The sequence below is a fragment of the Phalacrocorax carbo genome, chromosome 22, assembly GCF_963921805.1.
Source record: "Phalacrocorax carbo chromosome 22, bPhaCar2.1, whole genome shotgun sequence".
Taxonomy (NCBI): Eukaryota; Metazoa; Chordata; class Aves; order Suliformes; family Phalacrocoracidae; genus Phalacrocorax; species Phalacrocorax carbo.
The window spans coordinates 4,546,270-4,562,977 of NC_087534.1; the positions used below are offsets into that span (position 1 = coordinate 4,546,270).

Genomic DNA, 16,708 nt, shown 5'->3' on the forward strand with positions numbered 1-16,708 from the left:
TGATGGCAAGGCATTTCATTGATTTCATTGTACTGGATTGAAAATCAGCATTAAAGTTTCTTTTAAATCCCTAGGGATGGCAGCAAGCCCTGAAATGATGGGTCTTGGGGATGTCAAATTAACACCTGCAACTAAAATGAACAATAAGGCAGATGGGACGCCAAAAGCAGAATCCAAGTCAAAGGTAAAATGTTTTGGGTTTTGTTTTTAATGACTCCCATCATCTTCAGCATCCAGGGAAATAAAACCATTGCATGTTAACTTGGATTGAACAGTGATAAACAGTGATACCTAGTAGTGAGTGTGGTTCCTGAGAGAAACCTGATGTGATTAATCCCCCTTACCCTGAACAGACTTCTCATTAGCATGGTTGTCTTGTAGTACGTGATCTGACTGCTACTTGGAACCATGGTTTTAACTCAAGAGTGTGGCGGGTGAGTGGGTTATCCGCTTTTGGGATGCGTTATGTTTTGGAGCGTAATCAAAGAAATGTGTCTCAAAACGTACGTATGTGTGGTTGAGAGCAGGCTCTGGCTATACTTGCAATAAACCACTAAATACCCACCTATGTTAGTAACAGTATTCTTGAGGAGCCTGAACTCTGCCATCCCCTGTGGAGACCCGCTAGCCCTCAGTAAGGCCTGGAAAGGGACTTTTCTGTCAGAATTCACGTCGTCCCCTGTTCATGACTCAGGAGTTCAAGCCTCTAGCTAGAATTTCTAACAGATGCCTGGCACACCTTATTTACATGTTCTTGTTCAAATCATGGGCTAGTCTTGCCTTTATTAACTGGGAGAAGGTGCGTGAACAGATGCCCCTTTTGGGTCAGCTTTATCCAAGTCCCCAGATCCTGTGAATAGCTAATTGGACTGTTGCTTGAGTCAGAAGTGTAAAGGTAAAGACCACATAGTTGAAGTGCTCAGTGTAAGGAGATTCAACATGAATTACGCTTGATGTATCTGGTCTGGCTGTGCTTGAACTGTGCCAGTGGTTCCAAGGGGTTCTTCAGGATTTATCAGGAAAATTCAAACAATTGGGAGTTTTTCTTCTGGGATTCATAAACTGTTGAGAAAGGAAGGGTAGCATTTCCCAGTTCTTCGGGAGTAATCAATTTCACTTGCAAAACACTGTAGTATTAGGAATTATCACCTGCTACAGTGAAACTGCCAACAGAAGTGTAAACAAACCTGACTTTGTTTCTGGTGCAGGCTTGGAGCTAGTCAGTGATCACCTCGCAGCTGGGAGGTGGTACACTAAAGTGTTACAGTTGTTTCACAAACAAACCTCTTACTAATCCTGTATTAAAGCCAGAAGAGGGAGGCAAACGAGTCCTTCAGGGGGTGTTTTTCTTTGCGTTACTGCTACCAGTTTCAAAAGAACCACCAAAAAAGCAGTTTCTGAGCCCATAGTCTCCTCTCTTGCTACTTTGAAGGAAAAGAAATGCTCTGCAAGTTTGATACCTGTACCACTAGCAGTCTGCAGGGAGATTTCAGGAGATACCTCACTTCTGCTCATGTGTTCTGGCATCTGCCTTTCTATTTAAGACAAACAAGGACTTCAGTGCTCTTGGGCTAGGAGATGCCAGAAGCTACAAATAAGGGTTGTTCTGTCCTCCTGGTCTGCGCTGTTCAAGGATTATCTCAAGTGCTAATGAATACACTCAGTCTTGGGTGTAGGGTTCATCTAGAACATCCTCAGATTTGAAGTTCACTTCTACTTTGGAAGTTCATTTTTAAATAAGCATTTGGAATGCCAAAACCATTTCTGCCTTTACTCCAAGTGTATGTGATCCAGGTGGTCAAAGACAAAATAACGTGCTCATGCCCTACATCAAAAGACTTGAGGGAAGCAAGGCAAGGTGCAGGACTGCAGGTTTCACCTTTAAATAGACACTCGGACAATTCAGTGAATCAGATGTGTAGGGACTAGTGTGTGATACTCGCTTCATAACTGAAAACTCGTATTCCAAATTCCTGTGATACCTTTCTGTATCAGTCTTCCTGCATCCTGATACGCCAGCAATAGCAAACCGGTACAGGAGCTTACGTCGTATCTGGGTAGCAGGAGATTTCTGCACTTCTGTCAGTGAACAGGCAAGGGAAGGGAGATGGACTTTGGGGGGTACCCCTTGCACACATTTATCAAAGAGGTGCCTCTAATCTTTATTTTTCTTTGAGGTGTGTTTGGTTTTCTTCCTTTGTTGTGTTTAGTGTCAGTTCAACCTGGCACCTACCACTTGGGTAAGGGAAGAGACTAACCAGAGGGCAGTATTCACCCTGGCAGAGTGCAGTAGCCATGGGGAATCTCATTTGCAGTTGAATTAGATGTTTTCTCATATATTTAGCAAATGAGCCCACAAAGGATGTCTTAAAGAGATGGCTCTCTGCAAAGTCTCCCTGAGGTTTGTTTGGTTTCTGTAGCATTCCTGAAACCTTTCACTTCTTAAAAATACATATTCTGTGAATTCGCTGAGTAGCAGCTGATTTTGTGATACCTTTGTGGAATAATACTTACCTGATGTTGATCTGAGACAAGTGTAGGTCTAATACAAAGCTGCCTTCAATATAACAGCAGAACTTTGAACTCTTCCCTGACTGCTTTTCTGAAACCATCTCGCATGTGAACTGGCTTCTTTTGTGCTGCTCAGTCCTGATATCTCTTTCCTTCTCCTAGAAGTCCAGTTCCTCTACTACAACCAATGAGAAGATCACCAAACTCTATGAGCTGGGTGGTGAGCCCGAGAGGAAGATCTGGGTAGATCGTTACCTGGCCTTTACTGAAGAGAAGGCCATGGGCATGACAAACCTCCCAGCAGTAGGCAGGAAACCCTTGGACCTTTACCGGCTCTACATCTCAGTGAAGGAGATTGGAGGATTGACTCAGGTGAGTGTCCAGCAGCCAGCGCGGTGGCTGGGTGTCTGTATTCAGAGCTGCCCACCGCCTGGCAGTCACAAGTCAACAGGCAGCACGATTCAGAGCTAGATTTGTAGCTAGATGTAAGCCATGACTTTCCATTTAGCTGTGTTTCTTTTCTTCTTATTTTTTTAAATAGTGCTTATAAAACCCAGCATCCTTTAAGGGCCAAAAGTCTGCTCTCCCATTGTCTGGTTGAGAACAGTCTGTGGTGCGATGCAGTTCAAGTGCTTTTTTTCCCCTGCTTTGTCCAGTGCAAAGATTGGTGACACTGTCTTTGTCTTTGCATCTGGCTGTTAGCTGACCTCATGGCTAATTTGATTTGCAGTCTGTCCCTGTTTGAAAAGTTTTCTCTAGGTGAAGAAGAGAGTTTACTAGTTTTTTTGTTTTGAACACAACTGTATCTGCTCTGCTAAGCCCTTATTGCGTCCTTTGTTTTAGCTGGGAAGTGTTGATTTCTTCCCAGAAAACTTCTTGGAGGAGAAGGAGCTGGGATTTTGAGTTTAGAGCCTCTTGTTTGGTTGTGCAGGTCAACAAAAACAAGAAATGGCGCGAGTTAGCCACAAATCTCAATGTGGGCACGTCCAGCAGTGCGGCTAGCTCTTTGAAGAAGCAGTACATCCAGTGTCTCTATGCCTTTGAGTGCAAGATTGAGCGAGGTGAAGACCCCCCTCCAGATATCTTTTCAGCTGCCGATTCAAAGAAATCTCAGGCTAAGATACAGCCTCCATCTCCAGGTAAGTTTAGACGCTGCTTTAAGGCGTGCAATGAATGTTTGAACCAGAGGATCCCTGGCTCTGTAGCTCCGACTCCACGTGCTGTGGGCCAGACCAATTCCAAACTTCACAAAGCCCTCATGACTGTTTCTAATTTCTCTGGTTGCATAGATGAAATATTTTTGTAATGTGGGAGTGAACGATACTGGGAATAAGTCAGTACTTGTGGGATAGTTCAGTTTTTGTGTGTCCCACCTCTGTATTAAGCTTAAGAAAAGGGAAGACATGAAAATATATGCATACATATGTACACGCACCTCTGTGCTTACCAGTACATTGCTGCCTGATGAGAATCTGGTGGAGAGAGAAGTCTGGAGTTACCCCTTCAAGGTGATCTCTGCATATTCTAACAGCAGCCCTTGTTAGTGCTCAGCTTTGGGAACTCGCTAGAAAATTTGTGCTTGTTTTGACTATGCAAGTGCTACCTTCTGGGAGTAAATGCTTGATGTGGGTGTGCACTCATCTTCCTCATGAATTACTTCTTTCTGTCTTCAGCAGAAGGCAGCGAGGCCTTTCTGAGGCTTTGTGCCCAGAGAGCTTCATTAAACCTGTTAACACGTTGGATGCTCTCGAATTCAAGCTCTTTAAAATTAACTTCTGCTGTTGTTTCAAATTTGATGGGGTGTTCCAGTTTCTGAGTATTTAAGCATAGTGTTCAATTCAGGGAAGAAAAAGCAAAAAAGGAGAAAAAGTCCAGGCTAGCAGTGCATGCTGTACTCTTCAGTCTTCCGAAACCGTTTCTCTCGTTTGCCTTGAGTGCATTGCTTGAATTGCTGCTGAGCTTGCCCACCCTTTAGGCTTCAGTCTTCCAGTTTTCCTTAAGTAAAACCTTCAGATGCTTTTTCTGGTTAGGAGCCTGTTCGTGTAGGTGAAATGAAAACTTTGTCTGCTTTGAAGTTCCTGTAGTGTTTGCAAAAAAATGCCTTTTTGGGTCTGAAACCTGGCATAATGTCTAGCTCCTGAGGAGTGGAATGATGAACCCTTTTTTTTGATTGTATTGCAGTTGTGTTTCAGCCCTGCTAAGCCCTTGATTGACTGTGCTTGTCCGAATATTCTGTTGGCAACTACATTTATCTATCCTCTCAGAGTGGTGTTTTGTTTTGTGGTGTGATTTTTTTTTTTTTGGTGGTTGTTTGTTTTGGTTTTTTTTTAAACATTATTTATTTTTTAAAAAGAACTAAATCATGCCTGTTCACTAGTCAGGAAACCTGTCCCAGTGCAGCTTCAACCTTGGTGTATTCTGCAAGATCAAGCAACTTTTGTGTCATTAGACTAAACTTCTGTCTAAAGTGATGGCTGAGTTCTGCTCAAGCTAGACCACAACCCACCCCCACTTTTCTTTCCAAAACCTATCTCTTGCTAACCCCCACTCCGCCCCACCCCCGAGATAGTAGGCAGTGGAACAAAGATGTTAAGAGCATTTGGAGTTTATTTGGAGAGGGCTGAGACTTTTAGGAAGCTACTTAAAACTTCTTGTAGCAGCGGGCGCCTGTCAGAATGGATTAGATGGTGCATCAATTCTTGTTTTGTTTTAGCTGATATGACGGTATGTGAAGGTCGTGAGTCTTCCTTCAGGGCTGTTCTACAGGTGATCTCTTGCTCCAGCCCATCAGCAGTGGGGATTTGCAGGGCTGCTATCCCAAACTCTGTATGTGTGTGCAGCTCTGGTTTAGTCCACAGGTTTGATTCCTGCTGTGAGAGGACTGTGCTGTATTTCCTATTTAAATTGTTCTCTCCACTTGCCTTACTCCAGACTCCTGCAACTAGGAATATGCAGAGGCAGCACTGAAGCATGGTTGATTACTCTGATCCTTTAAGCTGTATCACTCAGCATGTTCATGTTCCTCTCTTACTCTCCTCTTGCTCCCCTGGATCAGCAGGAACTGGGGGTCTGGGACACAACACAAATTGCTTTCTCAGCCTCAGCTCCAGACTGAAGAGCCGTAGAGGAGCGTTGAGTCCCAGTAGGCACTACTGTTCCCGGGGGTTGCTGAGGCCCCGCTGAAGCAGCGTCCTCCAGACTTGCACACACAGAGGCCTGTGTCCCAACAAATCACCCTGACTGGGGAAGAACTTCCCTGTTTGAAAGCCGAGCGGTGAACAGTGGGGCGTTTTGAAGTCCCATCATTTGGATGAAGGGCTCTGTCTTCCCACATAGACACACGTGCTTGGCTGTCCTTGCAGACTTTATAACCTGTTGGCATTGGCTTACACTTCATTTCGGCCTGTTCTGTCAAATGAACTTCTGCATAACTTTGTGAATGGTGAGGATCACACTGCATGATTCTCCATTAACCGCTTTTTGAGGCTGCAGAGCATCTAAAGGCCTTGCAGGACAATCCTCTAGGTAGAGCTCTTGGTGCTGGAGCTGTTTTTCATGTAGTGTGCGTTCATAACCTTCAAAAAACAAAAGCGTTTGCAGAAAGGACTGGGCTGGAGTGGACCGGGTGTTGCCTCGTGGGCACTTGGTGCTAGTTTCCTGCAACCCTTCTTGGGTTCCTGCTTGCGAACTGCAGTGTGTCCCTGGGGAGGCGTAATCAGTGTGCCGTTGGGTTTTAATTCCCAGAGCATGGAGCTGGCCCGGCTCCAACTGTGTGTAAATTTGTGAGTGGGAGGGACGGCAGGGGGTGGGGACAAACACCAAATGGCAGCGACGCAGGGAATGTCTCGAGGCCTCTTCCTGCCAATGCCAGCATTACAAACAGAGACGAGCGGCGAATTCCTGGGGGAAGTGAGTGGAGCTGAACTGCTGCTGACGAGGGAAGGAGAATGGCGGGGAGGGCCCATGAATGAAACTCCCTGCTGAGCTTGCCTCTGCCCTTCCTTCTCTCAAGACCTCCCCGGGCTGGGAGGGAGTTGTGGAGAAGAGGACAGGGTGCCAGGAAGGTGGGGTGTAAACAAACATGCCCTGGATGTGACCTCGGAGGATTTTAATGAATAGCTGAAATGACTCATCAACCAGCAGGGCTGAAGCTGAGGGATATCGGGTGCTGGGGATGGTAACTAATGGAAACATTAATTAAGAGTTCAGCTCTTGCCAGCTGCGAGGAGCATATGAACCTGAGAGCTGACACTGTCACAGCGATCCAGGGGCAGAGGAGAGCTCCTAGAGCTGACGGCACAGCTGGATTACACATGATGGCCTGGGATTTTTGATGAAAGCTTACTGTAGCGTAAAGCAACCGGTACAGAGCCAGGGAACTTGCTGGACGGGTTTTGTTGTTCAGTGAAAGATCCGGCATCTCCGGCATTCCCTGTTCCAGGAATTCTTGGGAGTGGTGCTTGAATTAACCTGCATGAATTAACCCCTCTCGAAGGGCAGAGCAGACAGAGGAGCCTAGTTCAGAGGTACTTGGTGACTTCAGCTGATGTCCTGGAATTTCCATCACTAGAAAGATCTTGAGACTTCCAGGAGGGGGCTCAAACCCACCTTCTTTCTGGGTAGAAAGAGAATGAGAAGGTGATGGGTCAATGGCTGTCACTTGGCAAGAAGCACCGTATTCTGTGCTGCTTGATGCACTGTAGAGCATCAGCCTTTGAAGCTAGATAGCCTGGGCAACACGACAGAGTGCCACAGTGGTGGCACAGTATGTAAAAGGGAATGTGATTAAGAACGAAGGCATCATGAAAATGAACACGTCCTCTCAGCTTTACATTACAGTACATGGTTCTTCTGGGAAGTCTGACCGAGTATGTCCTTGCAGTGTTGAGCTCCTTGTACTGTTAAAACCGTGTTTCATCACTCTCCTTCTTGAAGAACTCTATGCTCTCTGTTCTTGAGGCTGATTTTCTGGGGGTTTCTGGGTTGCATCTGTAGGGTGCAAAGCTGCTCACACCACGTTTCTGTTCTTGCAGCAGGTTCAGGCTCAATGCAGGGTCCTCAGACACCTCAGTCCACCAGCAGCTCCATGGCAGAAGGAGGAGACCTGAAGCCACCAACTCCAGCATCTACACCACACAGTCAGATGCCACCTTTGCCAGGCATCAGGTATGAAACTGTCGTACCCTCTTCCGCTACTCTGGATGCAGTGTGACTGGGAGGTTGCTTCTGGGTCACTACCACAGGTGGCTCTTTTGGTGTGGGTCTCCATGGCTTTGCTCCTTTGTTAATGGCTCTCAGCAATGTTGTTGACTCTGCCTCTGTGTGTGAATAATCATTACTCTTGGGATCGGGGTTGAGGACAGTATTGCAGAAGGGCGGTTCTTCATGCCTCTGCTGGAGAAGCATGACCGTGGTCCTTCTAGGAGGTAGCAACACCTCAGAGGGAACATGCGGGGACAAGTTTCCTGAGGAGCTTCGTGGACCTCTATAATCCTGTGTTTGTGGGGTTTTGGTTTTTTTTTTTGAATCAGGAGTAACTCAGTGGGCCTTCAGGATGCCTTTGCAGACGGTAGTGATCCTACGTTCCAGAAGCGGAACTCCATGACTCCAAATCCAGGGTACCAGCCCAGCATGAATACCTCCGACATGATGGGTCGCATGTCTTACGAGCCAAATAAAGATCCTTACAGCAGTATGAGGAAAGGTGAGGAAGTCCTTGTGTGCTCTTCTCGCTTTCCTCCTCGAGTGCTAATCCCTGTGTCTGGCTGTACAGACTTTCTGCTTGCCCTTCTTCCCCAGAAGATGGGACGTGTTTTCTAAGGCAGACATGTTTATTGATCCTTCTTTCAATATTCCAGCTCCCGGAAGCGATCCCTTCATGTCCTCAGGGCAGGGCCCCAACAGTGGTATGGGTGACCCTTACAATCGTGCTGCAGGTCCAGGGATGGGTAACATGGCCATGGGACAGCGGCAACACTATTCCTATGGAGGTCCTTACGACAGAGTGAGGTGAGTACCTGAACCTAGTGAGATCCTGATTTGCTTGGCTCATGTACAGCGATTACTTTCTCTTCTCTATTGTGACTTTTCTGATCACCTTTTCCCATTTGAGGAGCAAGGATGAATTTAAGTTGACATGAGGGGTTTTTGTGTTTGCTTCCGTGTAGGACGGAGCCCGGCATGGGACCTGAGGGCACCTTAGCAACCGGAACTCCGCAGCCAAACATCATGCCTTCCACCCCTGAATCGGGGATGTACTCTCCCAGCCGCTACCCGCAGCAGCAGCAGCAGCAGCAAAGGTCTGTGTGGGGTGTTGCCACAAACAGCTCTTCCCAGTGAGAGAGCTCTGGGACTGTGAAAGTGAAGCGTGCATCTGATCAGATGAGTAACGCATCTGTTTCTTCTCCAGACATGATTCCTATGGCAATCAATTCTCCACTCAAGGCACATCCTCGGGCAGCCCCTTTCCTAGCCAGCAAACTACCATGTATCAACAGCAACAGCAGGTAGGTTACCAGAAAGCTGATTTGTGCAACTGAAAGACAGTAGTTTTATCTGTGAAACTTGTGAAAAGGGGAGGATGAAAACTCTTTGGGCTGTGTTTGCTTTATGAATGGGTAGAATTAAGTACCTTCTATAGGAGGCTTCACCCCCCACCAGTTTCCAAATATTTTAAGTAAGTTTTTAATTAGCGTTTTCAGTGTTGTGTTAGGAAAACAATGTTCTGAGAGTGGAGGCTGTGTAGTTTGCAGATCTGTGCGCTCCAGTCGGGCAGCAGGAGATGAGGAAGCCTTATTGGGCTTCTCTGCTCCTCCGGAACTTTATGAATCCCATCATGTTACTGTCCAAGTGATCAGACAAGTTTGTTTGGAGGAAGTCCTTGATCGTTCTGGGGAGCTGTTTCAGGTGGATCATTCTGCGCAACCCAGGGCTTTTTTTTTTTTGTCTTTGCCTTACTGAACCTGCAGACAAAGGCTTCAGACCTGCCTCCACTCCTCCACTGCCTCCTACTCATTGTTCTCAAAAACATCAGGTTTGTTTCAGGACAGAGTTTGAATGAACATGTATCTCTTTCCATAATCCTTATATATGACTTGCTCTTTGTATCAGTGCCAAGGCCCATAACGTTTTCCTGATAATTTTGAGTCCTCTGGTTTAGGAGAGTATAGAGAGGGCACTCGCTGAGCTGCGCTAAGAATAACTCCAACTGCTCTGCAGTTTGGCTCTGCAACCAGAGCCACGGGGCTCTGAGCCAAGAGTTCGAGTTACTCTGGTACTTGTCATCTTTGAAGCCCTAGAGCTCCATCTGAAGCCAGTCATGACCATGGAGCTTCTGAGTAGACTGTACAGTAGCTAGAGCATAGGCCCTTGGAGGCAAGAGAGATCTTGGATTTTAATTTTGTCTCAGCAATTGACTGTTTTCTCCATTTGCGTTTAAAAGAAGTAGGGGGAGAATAGTTCTTGCTCCTTTCAGTGATGTGTTTTGAAATCTACAGGAAAGGAAGAAGCAGGAAGTACGAGAGTTTTTTAATGTGTCTCATTTGATGCTTCAGCACAAACCTCTGTTTTCTGGGAAATACAAGAGAAATAGGGTCCGGTAAAATTCCTGGATGTGAGAGGAAACAAGTACCTGTGCACAGCTTGCTTTGTGGTGATCGTATAGCAGAGCTGAGCCTTTTCTACACGAAAGGCTTTTCCGTGGGCAGCTTTCTGCCCCCAAGGCATCCTTGTAGGTTCAACAGGGAAACTACCCAGCCAGCCATGAGGAATTGGTCTTGGCTTATGAAATTGAAGGCTTGATCCAACTTCACATTGGATATGGCTAACAACTAGACAAGTCCTAGCTAATCGCAGCCTAACAAAGAGACAACAAGCCCTCTTACAGGGCACGCTGTGGGGCATGTCCCCTGACTCTGAGCAGCTCTGCCTGCTGAGGTTAGGGTTGCTTGTTCCTAAGTAGATAATCTCATATTGTCGATGCTTTTCTTTTCCCTGTAGAATTACAAGCGACCGATGGACGGCAGCTACGGCCCGCCTGCTAAGCGACACGAAGGGGAGATGTACAACGTACCATACAGCGCGGGGCAGGGGCAGACGCAGCAGCAGCTGCCTCCAGCACAGACCCAGCAACCGAGCCAGCAGCAAACTGCACAGCCGTCTCCACAGCAGGACTTGTATAACCAGTATGGGAGTACATACCCTGCTGCTGACCGCCGATCTGCCGGAGGGCCACAGAACCAGTTCCCATTCCAATTTGGCAGAGACAGGGTCTCGGCTCCCCCAGGCTCCAATGCTCAGCAAAACATGCCTCCTCAGATGATGGGTGGTCCCATACAGTCTGCTCCGGAGGGCCCGCAGCAAGGCGCCATGTGGCAAGGGCGCAACGAAATAGGGTACAGCTATCCGAATCGGCAGAGCACTGGCTCTGCGCCCCAGGGGCCTGCTTATCACGGAGTGACTCGAACAGATGAAATTCTGCATTCAGACCAGAGGGTCAACCATGAGGGACCATGGCCTTCCCACGGGAACCGGCAACCTCCTTATGGTCCCTCTGCCCCCGTGCCCGCAATGACTAGGCCCCCCCAGTCTAACTACCAGACCCCCCCTAGCATGCAGAATCACATTCCTCAGGTATCCAGCCCAGCACCTCTGCCCAGACCTCTGGAGAATCGCACTTCTCCTAGTAAATCTCCATTCCTGCACTCGGGGATGAAAATGCAGAAGGCAGGACCGCCAGTCCCTGCCTCGCATATAACACCAGCAGCTGTACAGCCTCCCATGATCCGACGAGACATCACCTTCCCTCCGGGATCAGTAGAAGCTACGCAACCTGTGTTGAAGCAGAGGAGACGGCTGACAGCAAAAGATATCGGTAAGAGAAAACTCCTGCTCTTCTGCTTGTGCCTGTCGAGGGGATGGGTGCTGCTGTTCCCCTTTGGTATGGTACTGCCGAGTGGAAGGGCTCTGCTGGCTCTGAAACAACTATGTTTTTGCAGGTTAGTTGTGTGTTCAGACATCATTTTGGTATTGGCTGTGGCGAGATTGCTGGTACATACAGTCTGTACATCATCTTAAACAGGCTCTGCTCTTCATGGGTCCAAAAAGCAGTATCAAGTATCTCCTTTTTGTTTTTAAACTGCAGGAGCTGGAAGTGTCATGTGTTTATGTTACAGGAACTCCTGAAGCCTGGAGAGTGATGATGTCTCTGAAGTCTGGGCTGCTAGCTGAAAGTACGTGGGCCTTAGATACCATAAACATCCTGCTCTATGATGACAACAGCATAATGACCTTCAACCTCAGCCAGGTGGGTGCAGATGCTCTCTTATGCAGGTCTTTGAAGTGCTAATTTTGTTGGGTTCTGTCAGCGAGATAGCAGCAAGCAGCTTGTGCCCTTGTAGGGCCAGGCTCCCAGCCGTCCCTGTACCTGCGGAGCACGCCAGGTCTGAAGAGAGCACGGGGTCTGGGTGCCTGTGCACTGGTTACTCACTGGCCCGTGTAACTTACATATTGTTTGGTGTTGCAGGCGTGTGTTCTCTTCTCTGGTGAGATGTATTGCCTCTAACAGAGGAAGTGAATAACGGTGGGGAGGCCACAATAGACTTTGCAGCGAGAGTGCTGTGAAAGGCTGGAGGCTGCTTGTGTTTCTGGCGGGTGGTGGCGTTTGTTCGCCCCTGGCTCTGTCTTTGCCCCGGGACAGCGCACAGTGAGGCTGGGATGCCAGCCTTTCTCAGTTACCTGCCGCGTGCCTCCGTGGCTGTTGTAAAAGCTGCTCAGCAATACCATAAAGGCTGTTTTGCTTGGTGCGGCCCTTCACCTCCCTGTGCATTAACCACAGGGGAGAAAAAAGGACAGCACATGTGTGTTTGCACAGGTATGTGTGTGTGGAAGGGGGAGGATTCAATACTGATGGTCAGTATCTGGTTTTGCCTTTGTTCCTTTTCTCAGAGGACAGAAAGCTCTCTTTTGCAAACAGTTTGTTGCCAGCATGGAAAGAACCCATTACTTAACATCGCTGCTTAAACTCTTAGCACTTTATGCCCTGCTTTCCCAGTTGCTCCTGTTGGCCTGAGTTGTTCTCTGATCACTGTTCCCTTCCTTCCTTCCCCTCCTGTTTTTCTCCTCCCTCGTAGCTGCCAGGCTTGCTGGAACTCTTGGTGGAGTATTTCCGGCGCTGCCTGATTGAGATCTTTGGAATCCTGAAGGAATACGAGGTGGGAGACCCAGGGCAAAGAACACTATTAGATCCCGAAAGGTTCTGCAAATCTTCAGCTTCCTCCCCTGAAGAAGGGGAGGAGGAGGATGAACCACGGAGCCTGAACTGTGAGGAGGAAGATGATGATGAGGAAGAGGAGGAGGCTGCGTTTTCAAGCAAGGACAAAGCACCTCTAGAGAGCAGCGAGGAAAAACTAGTCAGTAAATTTGACAAGCTTCCAGTCAAGGTCGTGCAGAAAAACGACCCATTTGTGGTAGATTACTCAGACAAGTTGGGGCGAGTGCAGGAGTTCGAAAGCGGGCTGCTGCACTGGCGGATTGGCGGCGGAGATACCACCGAGCACATTCAGACCCACTTTGAGAGCAAGACGGAGCTACCTTTGACTCACAAACGAGCTTCCTGCAACTCTCTCTTGAGGAAACGTTCAGCAGCTGAGAGCAATCTGAGCACTAGGGAAGGAGAGGCTCCTCCATCTGACAGCTCCTCGGAGAAGAGGATAACTGCCACCATGGACGACATGCTTTCGGCACGTCCGGGCTCCCTGGCAGGGGAGGAGGAAGAGGTCAAAGCTTTGGAAACGGCGAAGGAAAGCGGCAAGTTTCCCTTTGGCATTAGTCCAGCTCAGAGCCACAGAAATATAAAAATACTGGAGGATGAACCTCACAGTAAAGACGAGACCCCCCTCTGCACCCTCCTAGACTGGCAGGACTCTCTGGCGAAGCGCTGCATTTGTGTCTCTAACATCATCAGGAGTTTATCATTTGTGCCAGGCAATGACTTTGAGATGTCTAAACATCCCGGGCTGCTGCTGATTCTGGGGAAACTGATTCTCTTACACCACAAGCATCCAGAACGCAAACAGGCACCCCTGACCTATGAGAAGGAGGAGGAGCAGGACCAAGGGGTGAGCTGCAACAAGGTGGAGTGGTGGTGGGACTGCTTGGAGATGCTGCGTGAAAATACACTGGTCACGCTGGCCAACATTTCTGGCCAGCTGGACCTCTCCCCTTACCCGGAAAGCATCTGTTTGCCTATCCTGGATGGACTCCTCCACTGGGCAGTATGTCCGTCAGCAGAGGCCCAGGATCCCTTTCCAACACTGGGGCCCAACGCGGTCCTCTCCCCTCAGAGACTGGTTTTGGAAACACTCAGCAAACTCAGCATCCAGGATAACAACGTGGATTTGATTCTTGCAACTCCCCCCTTCAGTCGCTTGGAGAAGCTGTACAGCACCATGGTGCGGTTCCTTAGTGACAGAAAGAACCCGGTGTGTCGAGAGATGGCTGTGGTACTACTGGCCAACTTGGCACAGGGGGACAGCCTGGCAGCAAGAGCGATTGCTGTGCAGAAGGGCAGCATTGGTAACTTGCTGGGCTTCTTGGAGGACAGCCTGGCCGCCACGCAGTTCCAGCAGAGCCAGGCCGGCTTGATGCACATGCAGAACCCACCCTTTGAGTCGACGAGCGTGGACATGATGCGCCGAGCTGCTCGGGCGCTGCTCGCCCTGGCCAAGGTGGACGAGAACCACTCGGAGTTCACGTTATACGAGTCGCGGCTGTTGGACATCTCCGTGTCGCCTTTGATGAACTCTTTGGTTTCACAAGTTATTTGTGATGTACTGTTTTTAATTGGCCAGTCATGACAGCTGTGGGATCCGAGACCCTGTGTGCGTGTGCGTGAGTGGAGAACTTAGAAACTGACTGTTGCCCTTTATTTATGCAAAACCACCTCAGAATCCACTGTCTGCCCTGCGCTGTCCTGCTTCTCCCTCGGGGAAAGATGTCCCCGTTCCCTCTCCCCTTCCCCTGCCCTTCAAACTTGTCCTGAATCCCTTATTAAAGGAGACAAAGTTCTGTCTACATAGAAGACTTTTTTTATTTTAACCAAAGTTACTGTCGTTTACAGTGAGTTTGGGGAAAACGACTTGCCGTGTTATCACATTGACAGGCACCACTTTCATAACTGTTTTTAATGGTAAACTCTGAAGGACAAAAGTGACTGCTGAACTCTGTGTGGTTTATCGTTGTACATTCACAATCTTGCAGGAACCAAGAAGTTACCAGTTGTGAACAGACCTTGTCCAAGGGAGGCCTGTGCAGTAGCGTGTAGAACTTCATGTACTGTACACCTTAAACTGTAAACATACTGTAATAATGTCTCACATGGAAAAAAAAAAGAAAAAAAACAAACGCTGGATCAGCAGCAAGCTGTAGTTTTTAAAAATGTTTTTAGTTAATGTTGAGGAGAAAAAAAAGGCTTTTCCCCCAAAGTATCATGTGTGAACCTACAACACCCTGACCTCTTTCTCTCTTCCTCCTTGATTGTATGAATAACCCTGAGATCACCTCTTAGAACTGGTTTTAACTTTAGCTGCAGCGTGAACGCTGCCACGTGTGTATATATCTGACGTTGTACATTGCACATACCCTAAGATTCCCTGCAGTTTTGTCCCCCTCTCCCTTCCCCTTTATAGTATGACGAGTTAACGAGTTGATGACCTGCAAAAGCGAGACACAATTATTTAATCTCTTGCCAGACATCCCTCCCTGGAGGATGCTGTACAGGTCTCTGTGTATAAAGTCATTGCTGTCTCAGCAGCCAATCAACTTATAGTTTATTTTTCCTGTTTTTGTTTTCTTTCTAATGGAGGTGTGAAAAAGTTCTAGGTTCAGTTGAAGTTCCTGATGAAGAAACACAATTGAGATTTTTCAGTGATGAATTCTGCATATTTGTATTTCAGACGATGTAGCTAAAAACTTGATGTAAATTCCTCCCTTTTTTCCTTTTTTGGCTTAATGAATATCATTTATTCAGTATGAAATCTTTATACTATATGTTCCACGTGTTAAGAATAAATGTACATTAAATCTTGGTAAGATGTTTGTAAGGGTTTTTTTTATTAGCAGAATGGGGAGGTGACTTCAGTGCTGTCAGGTCTTGTAGACGTGATGTTGTAGGTCAGCTCCCTCTTGCTGCGCAGCAGAGAGACCTCAAAGGTCCTGCGCGGTCCAGCGGTGTCTGGGGATGACAAAGTCCTGGCTTGCTCTGGAGACCCTAATGCCGTCGGGTCTGGCTTTGCTTTCTGTTAGGCTTGTTTCAGCGATGGAGTTGTGGCTTAGTGCTGTTTAGGCGCGGGTAGGAGTGGATTTGTGGTGTGAGATAAAGCTACAGCAGAGAGACTCGTAGCTCACCCGGTGAAAAAGGCTGTTGCTCAGAAGGGAGGCAGTTCCCTTTCAGCTCTGTAAAATGGAAACTTCTCATTCCCTTTGCATTTTTCACATTTTCTTGGAACCATGGTGTGGACTCTGACTTCCTTCAGAGGACGGGGGTTTCCAGTGGACGGAGCTCTGCTGCCCTTCAGCAAACGGCCAAAGTTCAGGCTCTTCATATGAAAATTGGCACGTTTTCATGGAGTAGTAAATGGGCATTTTATTTAGCCTGAAGCTTTATCCTCAAATGATAACAGAAGCAGGCTAGCTGGAACGGCACCGAGCTCGTTTAAGCAAAAGAGCTAGTTACAGAAATAGGAGAAGCTTTTTCTAAAGGCAAATGTATTTTTTGTTCCAGAAATCACCTCGTTTTATCCCCCAGTCCTCTCCTAGGAAGCTCTCCAGTTCCCAGAGCCCTCCCTTAACTGTATTCCTTAAACTTCAGATTTCTGGGAGTAATTGTGCCAGAATTAAACTGACTCTTTTCTGAAAGTCTGTTTATCAGCAGGAGTTGCAGGAGCTCTTTGCCTGGCAGAGGAGAGGCCCTCTTAAGAGACAGGAATGGTGCTGAGCTTCCTTGGCTTCAGAAAATATTGAATGGAAACCAAGTTGTGAGATAAGAATTCTGCCGGACTTTGCTGTTCTGTGACAATGTTGTTGATTTAAAACCCACTTTTCTGATAATTTAGTTCTGTTCCAGGAGCTTTGTTTAATCCAATTAAATTAATGTAAAGATTTTACTTTTTCTAAACAGAAAGGACCTCAGCAGCAAGGT

General features: G+C 47.5%; 1 protein-coding gene across 6 annotated transcripts in view; it reads left to right on the plus strand.

Moving 5' to 3' along the window:
- ARID1A (AT-rich interaction domain 1A) overlaps positions 1-15,600 on the plus strand; it is a 62,872-nt gene extending 47,272 nt beyond the window's left edge. For 5 of the 6 annotated variants that reach the window (XM_064471310.1, XM_064471313.1, XM_064471312.1 and 2 more), the window contains 11 exons: positions 75-184; positions 2,674-2,883; positions 3,443-3,650; positions 7,545-7,677; positions 8,043-8,215; positions 8,370-8,520; positions 8,679-8,810; positions 8,921-9,017; positions 10,510-11,383; positions 11,685-11,815; positions 12,642-15,600. In XM_064471310.1, the coding sequence (XP_064327380.1) occupies positions 75-184; positions 2,674-2,883; positions 3,443-3,650; positions 7,545-7,677; positions 8,043-8,215; positions 8,370-8,520; positions 8,679-8,810; positions 8,921-9,017; positions 10,510-11,383; positions 11,685-11,815; positions 12,642-14,366 (3,944 nt within the window). In that variant the 3' untranslated portion in view covers positions 14,367-15,600. The remainder of the gene's footprint in view (positions 1-74; positions 185-2,673; positions 2,884-3,442; positions 3,651-7,544; positions 7,678-8,042; positions 8,216-8,369; positions 8,521-8,678; positions 8,811-8,920; positions 9,018-10,509; positions 11,384-11,684; positions 11,816-12,641) is intronic. The other variant, XM_064471308.1, reaches the window with a different exon arrangement.
- Positions 15,601-16,708: the final 1,108 nt, after the last annotated feature.